This window comes from Ranitomeya variabilis, chromosome 5 (genome assembly GCF_051348905.1).
Source record: "Ranitomeya variabilis isolate aRanVar5 chromosome 5, aRanVar5.hap1, whole genome shotgun sequence".
NCBI lineage: Eukaryota > Metazoa > Chordata > Amphibia > Anura > Dendrobatidae > Ranitomeya > Ranitomeya variabilis.
The window spans coordinates 662,232,810-662,243,035 of NC_135236.1; the positions used below are offsets into that span (position 1 = coordinate 662,232,810).

The following is a 10,226-nucleotide window of genomic DNA, read 5'->3' on the forward strand; positions in this document are numbered from 1 at the left end:
GAACAGGGGCCATGAAGACGAGAGTAACCAAAATATAATCCAATTATTATATATATTTTTTACTATTACACCTGTTTATACCAGTAGTCATCAACTGGTTTCCAGCACCTCCGGACAGTCACCGATTCTCATGGCATATCAGAGGTGAAGGGAGTGGAGAGCTATCAGTGGCAGACCACTGGGGTATGGTAAAGGTGAGACTTAGCGCATAGAGCATGGTTTCCCAAAGCCCATTATAGTAACTTGAAGCTCTTAAGCTCAAGGCAAATTTTGTAATAAGTCCCTCGTCTACCATACTGGTATCTCCAACCCCTTTTGTAGGATGGATCTTAAAGGATTTTCCATTTTTTTTCCAAATTTCTCTTATTTTCAAATACGTTTAATTTACCTAAGTCAAGTCCTGGTCTAACCGGATTTTTTGTCAGTTTTCCAAAATCAGGGCAGGTCTTCTCAGATCAACGGTCCCTCTGTCATCTGAGGGGTGGGCTGGGATTTATCGAAAAGTTGACCAAGAGTAGAAAATGAAATAAAACAAAAATCATAACTGATTGCTAAGACTACCCGGCTGGACTTGCAGCTATGATCGCATGTACATCATTCATGGAAAATCCCTTCAATCCATAACGTCTTGGTAAAGGACTGAAGAACTTCTAGAGGTTCTTACTTGGCTTCAGGTCTCTGGAACGTGAGGGCCAGTCAATGTTATCAAAGTGTCCATCATCCAAGAACTTCTGACATACTCTGGCCAGAAAAGGCGGGATATTGTCCTGCACCAGGAGGAACTCAGAGCTCATTTCACCTGTGTAAGGTCTGGCAATTTCCCTGAGGGATTCATCTTAGTATCTAACATCAGTCATGATAACGTTGGCTATCACATGGAGATTTGTGCAACCCTGCAAAAATATGCGTCTCCATACCATCCCTGACCAATCTCCACACTGGTCATTATGGATGATGTTACAGACAGCACTGATGTTCTCCACGGCATCTCCAGACTCCATGTCTTCAATGGGAACCTGCTCTCAGCAGTAAAGAGAACGAGGTGCCAATGAAGGACTTGCCAATTCTGGTATACTCTGGAGAATGCCAATTGGGTTGCACTATTCCCAGGTCCCACTACATAACGTCGGGCTCTCATGCCTCCCTCATGAAGTCTGTTTTACAGTTTGGTCAGACATATGCACACCAGTAGTCCTCTGGAGGCAATTTTGTAAGGCTCTGGCAGTGCTCATGCTGTTTTTCCTCAAACAAAGGAGCAGATACCTGTCCTGTTGGTGGCTTGATGTCCTTCTACAGTCCTTCCCAGTGCTTCTCATGCAACGGCCAGTGTGCTGGTGTCTGGTCCATAATCTTGATACTGTGCTCCAAAGCACAGCAAACCTTACATTCGACAGCACACATGGATGTGCCATCCTGGAGGAGCTGGACTACCTGTTCACCATCAATGGGCCTCACGTACTGCCTTGACCTACCAGTAGTGACAAGAACACAAACAAAAAGCTAAATTAGAGAAGAATCAGTCAGGAAGGAAAAGGAAAGAGGAATTGTCTGTGGCCACCACCTCTAAACCTTTTGGAAGGTATCTTGCTGTTCCTCTCCATGGCTCCTGTTGTCACTTTCATTTACACCAACTGAATCAAAGTCCCTTTTGCCTCCAAGCTGCACAGATTGAAATCCCTGAAGTTCCGATCACTTGGGGTTTGTAGGGTGACGCGCAGGTGGTTCCTCTTATTTTCTCAGCAGGGTATTTTTATCTCCTCTGTTGTGAATAAATGTCGCAGCAATATCACAACCAAGATGTCATTGCATTTCACAGTCTTCGTCTATTACTTCCGCTTCTCTACTGAAATATCAGTATTTTTACACGTTTGGCCCAGAGTTTATCTGTTCTGCATCTTCCCGTTGACTGCACAGAATGGATGGATTATTTACTGATCAAGTTATGCCGTGTATTGTCGGTTTTAGGTTCTCTTTTTTTACAGTTGCTTTTATTTCACTTATTACTACTTATTAATCCTTTGGTGGCATGTGATTGTTAGTGTGTCCATTCTGCATCGAGGGTTACTTATAACAAGGGGTACTTTGTATAATACAATGGTGCTATTGAAAGGGATATTCTGATGTCAATTTAATTTGTGCAGCATTATTTATTTGCACCATGTGGTATCTCCATTTATATGAATAATTTAATAATATTACCTCTGTGCACAGTTCTGCAGTATAATCTAGGTACACTGTATAGCATCATCATTTACGTGCACTGTATGGTGACATTAATTATGTTTAGAGTTTGGCATTATAATCTATGTACACAGTGTGGTATCATTATTTATGTGTACTGTATGGCGGCATTACTTATGTGTACAGTATGACAATATATTCTATGTACACTCTGTGGGGTATCATCATTTATGTGTACTGTATGACGGCATTATGCATTTGCACAGTTTGTCAGCATAATCTATGTACACTGTGTGGAATCATTATTTATGTGTATTGTATGGCAGCATTATGTATGTTCACAGTTTGACAGTATAATCTATGTATACTGTGTGTTATCATTATTTATGTGAACTATAAGGCGGCATTACTTATGTGTACAGTATGACAATATAATCTATGTACACTGTGTGGAATCATTTTTTATGTGTACTGTATGGGAGCATTATGTGTGTACACAGTTTGGCAGTATAATCTATGTACACTGTGTGATATCATTATTTATATGTATTGTATGGGAGCATTATGTTATTATGTTTGGCAGTATTATCTATGTACACTGTGTGGCATCATTATTTATGTGTGCTGTATGGCAGCATTATGTATGTGAACAGCTTGGCAGTATAATCTATGTACACTGTGTGATATCATCATTTGTTGATTTTATAATGAAGGCAGTTTGGGCATTTATTAAGGGTACTTTCACTTAATACTCTTACACATACCAACATACCAGCTTCCATACTACCTCCTTACCAGACAAAAATGGCAGAGGCCCGCACCAGAGGTGGACATACAGCATTTGCAGCCATTTGGAGAGGAGGGCACAGTTGCATATATCCCAGTCAGAACAGAGCCAGATACTGATAATGAGGGCCCCTGTGCTGGACTTGTGTCTGGGCCACACCAATGTACAGCTCTGGCAAAAATTAAGAGACCACTGCAAAATGTTCAGTTTGTCTGATTTTTCTCTTTATAGATATATTTTTTAGTAAAATGTAATTTGTTCTTTTATTCTATAAACTACCGACTACATGTCTTCGAAGTTCCAAGCAATACATTTTGTATTTATTTTCTGAAAATGAGAAATGGTCAAAATAACAAAAAAATGCATCGCTTGCAGACCTCAAATAATGCAAAAAAAAAAAAAAACAAGTTCGTAATCATTTAGAAACAACAATACTAATGTTTAAACTCAGGAAGAGTTTAGAAATCAATATTTTGTTGAATAACCATGATTTTGAATCACAGTTTTCATGCGTCTTGGCATGCTTTCCACCTGTCTTTCACACTGCTCCTGGGTGACCTTATGCCACTATGCCACTTGGGGTTTGGAGTGGCCCTGGAGCCAAAATAAAGAACATTAAATTAGAGGAGAATATTCTGTGAATCGAAAATTTTAAGGATAAAAGGTGAAGAATAAGCAGATTTGAATTTTGCCTGATACACTCATCTTCACTTATGATTGTTTTATTTTTATTAGTTCTTATTGCTTGGTTACATTTTTGCGCTGCTCCATTAGAGCGCAGCTGTGATCTGTGACTACCGCTCATATACAGTGCCTACGGGGATCTACGGTAGTCTGGGACACACCTCCTTTCTCATCATTGGTCCAGATAGTTGCTTTCCTCCCCCTTCAGCTCGGCTTTCCACGAATGGCTGCCATGTAAAACACAAATCCATCACAACGTCAGCAGAATGTCACAATGTGGAGAGATGATTTCTATTACTTCAGGAACAGAATTATTAGAAAGTCCACCCATCATCATTCTGAAGATCGTATAATGATTGCCCTGCTCATTTATGTGTATTATTGGGGGGATATGTTCGCAATGAGGGGCTTTTAGGCCTTTTTGGATCGAAAACTAAAAACTAAGGAGACTATACATGGGTATTTTATCATTAGCTCTCATTTTGAAGCATAGTATTAGCTCAGGAAATCCCTAACTTCGCTTCTTAACCACAGCTCACACATAATTGTGAAAATAAAACATATATGGTCAACATTTTGTGTAACTATGCATTGTGGTAAAAGAAAATAAGAGCTGAGACCCAAAAAGCCCTGTCTGAGACGTGACAATGTCTACACCGAGGAGCGAGAGGAAGACGATGAAGACCTCTGTAGCCATCTGTCTCTACTTCTTGCATCTCGAGGGTGAGTGACTAAAGTTTGTGCTCCTCAGGACCTCATTGCCTTAATTGTTGGATACTGCAATACTCTAGGTCTATAGTCATGGCTGGTGCAGAGGTAGCATTCACACCCGAGATCTGGTGTCTAAGGAGATCCAAGAAGTCCTCTACTATAGTATTAAAAAATGGCACAAGTTAGGTGAGGAGTCTGACGACCTTGGGTAGGAGACATCAACCATGGTTGCCCAAGTACCAATTTCACACATAGGTCCTAAAGACTGGAACCCCGAGAAGAACATTCGAGTGCTCATTCCTTGGTGGAACCATTTGGCACAAATATAACTGTAGGTACATTTTGCATTCAGGTCTCAAGAGTTTCACTCTCCTCCTCAGAAGATATAGAGATGTCAATGCTTACAACCTACAATTGTCCACCACAATTTTTAGCCTCAATTTAAAGTCTGTTGTCCTATTACTTTGGACTTTGTTCAAAGATTTCCAGGGTTCTCGTTTACTCTTTAATTCCGAGCTTCAAAGTAGATTCAAAGGAAACCTGTAGATAATATGCATGTATGATATGTATGACCAATGGAGTCAAAGAACACAAAAAATAATATACCTGTGTCAAGCAAAAGCAGAAAATAACAAACTTGTTGGGTCACTTTGCTTCACGAAAAAGGAATACAAAGAGGAAAAAAAAATAAACAAAATTGAACCAATAAAAATTACAGCCCTCATACTACTCTTTTGATCAAGAGTACTTGAAAAGATATGACTTTTAGGGTGTGGAGACACAAATCAAGCCTTGTTTTTTCATTTATACCTTTGATATCCATTTGATTTTTAGAAAAAAAGAAATAGACATTTATGTTTGGCAGTATATCGTATCTTAATATGAATGGTGTCATAAAAAGCTACAACTTGTTCCGAAAAATAAAAATCTCTCTCTCTCTCTCTCGAGAGAGAGAGAGAGAGAGAGAGAGAGAGAAATAAAAAGTTACGTCTCTTGGAAGTCGAGGGGGGGAAAAAATTAAGGCAAAAATATGAAAAATGGCTGCATCTTCAAAGGTTAATAAAGACTATGTGTAATGAAGTATTCCATTTTTCAATGCATTGTGAAGGTGGAAATTGTATTGTTAAATATGACATTTTCCCCTGCAGTTGTCGTCGTATCAAAAATAGTTGTCACAGGACCAGTGAACGACACATTGACCTTACCCTGCAATTATACTATTCATCTGTACCACCACTCCATGTGCTGGGGACGAAGCTGTTCATTGACTAGTTGTAATAATCAGATCATCTGGACTGATGGCCAAAAAGTGACCTGGAGGAAATCTGACCGATATCAGCTACTGGGGAACATTAGTCAGGGGGACTTGTCCCTGACCATCACAGGGGCCACTAAAGAGGATGAAGGAACCTACTGCTGTCGCGTGGAGATCCCTGGACTATTCAATGACATACAAAAAGAGATGGAGATGAAGATCCAAGAAGGTGAGAACTTTAAGTTTGTGCGGTGCCCTACAATTTTAACAAACAAGAGTGTGGGAATGAATTCAAGGAAGTAGATGGGGCAAACGAGCATCAAGTCCTCCTCTCTGAGGTTTAAAGTTATGGTCCCAGTGGTCTGTGGCACTGCCACCTCCACCATTGGTGGTTAATAATCCCTGTGAGACCGCACTGATGTAAACAGTTACGCGGATGCAGCTGCGCGGGCAATGAGGCAGTGGTACTTGACAAACAACTATTCATTTAGCTAACACAGGTATCTAGCTTCTATAAGTACAGTGGCATGTAAAAGTTTGGGCACCCCTGGCCAAAATTACTGTTATTGTGAACAGTTGAGCAAGTTGAAGATGAAATGATGTCTAAAAGGCCTAAAGTTAAAGATGACACATTTCCTTTGCATTTTAGGCAAATATATATATATAATACATTTTATTGATTTTCTTAGGAGAAAGTGTTGTCTTCCTGTAGCCTGTACGTTATCATTGCCTACCTGAATGTGTTCTATAAAGGCAACCATACAAAGCCGACAGCTTTTCTCTTGAGTCCCCCATGTGCAGACAAATTCTCTGCGTGGAAGAACATTATTGTGTTCTCTATGAGATACCCACTATCAGACTCCTCTATCGGCAGCTTATCTCTCGAAGATCAAAAGGATCATCTGATGATATTCAGCTGTCTAGATCCTTCTCTCCATCGGTATCATAGTATCATATGTTAGAGGAAGGTCATGAGGACCCCATGCACATTAGACTGTTGGCCAATCCCACCAATAACCTGAGGTTCAACCAAATTTAGTCTAATTCCCCAAACTTCCTCAGTCATCAAGAATGTCATTTAACGTAGAACAGTAAATAGAAACCAGTGATGAGGGATAGGAGGGAGATGCGGCTGCAGCTCCTCACAAAGAATTTCAGTTAAAAAGCAGAAGATGGAGAGGTAGACAGCTGAGCCCACAGTACAGCACCAGAAAGACATTTATAGAAAGCAGATGTAAGAAAAAAAGACAATGCTTAGGTCACACAACATCTCTCTCGTCTCCACAGTACACCATTTCCTGTTCTTCACTAGTGTCCACCTACAGTGTCCTAAATGTTCCACTAGTATTTAGAAAAGTCCAATTATATTGACCTTTCTTCTCTCCTATTGATAGAAATAGCAAATTCTTCTGGAACGGCAAATTCTGGTATTCATTTCCCAACTGTAGAACAAACCACAAAATGTAAGTAGGAGGTATCTGCACTGTATATGTATCTGTTTTACTTAGACCTTGACCTGTAAACGGGTCAGGCAAGCAAAATATAAAATATCTTGGGGGTATGGAGCAGCATAAATTTTAAGAAGTATCCTATCTCTTGTTTTCTTTTATAGATAATGTTGCCTACAATCCTGTGACTCTCACAACTGAAATAACTTTCTACACCTCACAGGTAACAAGTTCCTACAAGCAATTTTTAATTTCAGACCCAATAGACAAAAGAATGAAAAATAATAACACATTTTTACAAACTTTTTCACAGTACTATGTGCATGTATATATAATACTGTATAAAAGTTTGCAAAAAAATGTGTGTTATTTTTCATTCTTTGGTGCACTGGGTCTAAATATTTTATTATATGCAGTATTCTCTTTAATATTGTATGATCTATGTATACGGTACTGTGTAAAAGTTTGAGGCAGATGTGGAAAAAATGATGCAAAGTCGGGGCCGATGTTAGGGGCAGGCAAACTAGGCATTCCCCCAGGGGCCCCAATTAGTGATGAGCCACTAAAAGTGTTGTCTCTGGCCAGAATGTATGTACGTAAGCCAAAATCCTTCTGGGAGAGTGTCTTCTGGATAGATGAGACCAAGATAGAGCTTTTTTGTAAAGCACATCATTCCACTGTTTACCAAAAACGGAATGAGGCCCATAAAGAAAAGAACACAGTGCCTACAGTCAAATATGGTGGAGGTTCAAACATGTTTTGGGGTTGTTTTCCTGCCTTTGGCACTGGGTGCTTTGACTGTGTGCAAAGCATTATGAAATCGGTAGATTAACAAAGCATTTTGAGTCGCAATTCAGCGCCCAGTGTCAGAAAGCTGGATTTGCGTCCTAGGACAATGATCCCAAACATACTCCAAGAAGCACCCAGAAGTGGGTTGAAAAACTGTGGAGAGATCTTAAAATTGCTGTTGGTAGAAGACGCCTTCACATATGAGAGACCTGGAGCAGTTTACAAAAGAAGAGTGGGGCAAAATTCCAGTTGAGGTGTAAGAAGCTTGTGGATGGTTATAGGAAGAGATTGATTGCAGTTATTTATTCCAAAGGGTGCAACCAAATATTAGGTTTAGGGTGCCGACAATTTTTTCTGGGCCATTTTTGAGTTTTTTTGTGTGAATAAGTCCAATTTACAGTAGTTTTTTGTGTTGTTCCAACACACACAAAGGAAATAAACATGTGCATTATAAAATATGTGTAATTGCAATAACTTTCTTGGAGAAATACTTCATTTTCTGGAACAATTTCAAGGGTGCCAACACTCTGGGCCATGACCGTAGATATATATAATAACTTTAGTTTTCATTGTTTTTTAGGGGAATAATACCTCGGAACAATCCTCATCCAGAGACACGACCATTTATGTGATTATTACCTGTGTTGCTGGAGCAATTTTCCTTTTCGCTTTCATCAAGGTCGTCATATACATCTGTGAGTAAGAATAATATGGGGCACCACGTTGACATGGCGTTACTATCAGGTCATTACATGACTACAGTGTTTTTAAATTTCCATTTTTTATTTGTTTTCCAGGTAAATATCGAAGTAGAAAGAGGACAAAAACAGAAAGGTAAATAACAAATCAGGATTATTCATTTTTATTTTTCGCACATAACCTGCAGATTAGTATGGTCTTTCTGCCCTCACCCCTCCCTCTAGCACAACAGCTTTTTGTGCTCTCTAACGTTCTATTCACTCTTTTTGATTGAACGTTTCCTTCACCAGTATTCAGCCAGCACTATATGTACCGGGACTTCTTGTCCCTTACTTCCTCAAACGCATTACATTGTCCTATTGTTCACTGAACTCAAAGCCCTTTCTGTATGTGATTTGAAATATCAGAGAGTAGCAGCAGAAATACAAAGACCAATCCACACTTCATAAAGAGAGAGGCATAACCCCGCCTTCCACTTCCTGTAGAGAGACATGGCCACACCTCCCACTTCCTGTGTAGATATATAGCCCCGCCTCCTACTTACTATGAAAAATATAGACCCGCATTCCACTTCCCATTATTCTTCTCTGCTGTTAGAGGCAGATTACACTTGACAACAGGCAGTGGACAGCAAGTTAGACAGAAGGGAGACACCTAGTGGCCGGCACTTTAGAGTATTTTCTTGGTGGTAAGATAACGTAATTTATTAAATACAGTAATTTGCAGATCATCTATGAAATGGGATCAAGTTGTCTGACCATTGTTTATTGGGAGTGTCTCTGCAAATGGAGCACTTTTCTGGGATTACTGATTGATCCTCCTTTTGAGCTATGCAAGTTATTGATTTTAAAATATTTATTTTATATGTTTTTTTTTTACAGCGAAATATCAGTAATAAACATGGAGGCTCTGGCAGGAACTGGAAATGGAGCCATAGAAAATACCTATACATGATAAAACTACACCTGAACCCTGCTGCCGAGACTGAAGATTACAGCATATTTATGGTCTACTTTAATTCCTTTTGCACATCAGGCAACCGAGGATTTATTCTTTAAATGGAATTACTAATTTTGGACATTTATGGCAAATCCACAGAACTGATGCGGATCCCTGCTGAAATTCATACCTATCTCCATAATGGGGGTCCCCAACGTCCTCTTGTACTGCATCAGATATTTATGGCTTTTTACAACCTTAGACCTGTAGGTCTAAGATTAAATTAAGATTAAAATCAGACCCTCTGGCCCCTAGCCCTTTGATTAGATTTGCCACTTTATGGCGGTATTATTTGGACACTGACTGACAGTATTATGCAGGACTTAACTCTGCAATTTGCATATTTAAATTCCCAGAGGAGCATTGTATGGCAAATAAGCCTCCTTACCTTGACAAGCCAGAGATGGTATGTCACTCTCCATAAGGAGAAACGTTACCCCTTAGACCCCACTCCAGAGCCTCTCACCTAGCCAAATCAGTTCTCATGCTTCGCACTGACGAGGGCCAACAGCCCAAAACACCGTGTCTGTGAATTGAGATACTGATTTGGCTTTTATCTTAAGTCATATTGCACGACTCGTTAAAGGGTTGATTGTGACTTGTAGGATCGCTACTTCCAACAGGTGGCGCTATAGAGTTAAGTCCTCTTTTTCTCAGAAGAGGCAATTGTCAT

The 10,226-nt window shown here is 39.7% G+C and overlaps 1 protein-coding gene across 1 annotated transcript; it reads left to right on the plus strand.

Moving 5' to 3' along the window:
• Positions 1–5,352: 5,352 nt before the first annotated feature.
• Positions 5,353–8,810, plus strand: LOC143774014 (hepatitis A virus cellular receptor 1-like). Its single transcript, XM_077261306.1, has 5 exons — positions 5,353–5,847; positions 7,013–7,081; positions 7,231–7,289; positions 8,436–8,550; positions 8,653–8,810. The coding sequence occupies exons 1-5, from the start codon at positions 5,439–5,441 to the stop codon at positions 8,691–8,693; spliced, it is 693 nt and encodes a 230-aa protein (XP_077117421.1). The 5' UTR covers positions 5,353–5,438; the 3' UTR covers positions 8,694–8,810.
• Positions 8,811–10,226: the final 1,416 nt, after the last annotated feature.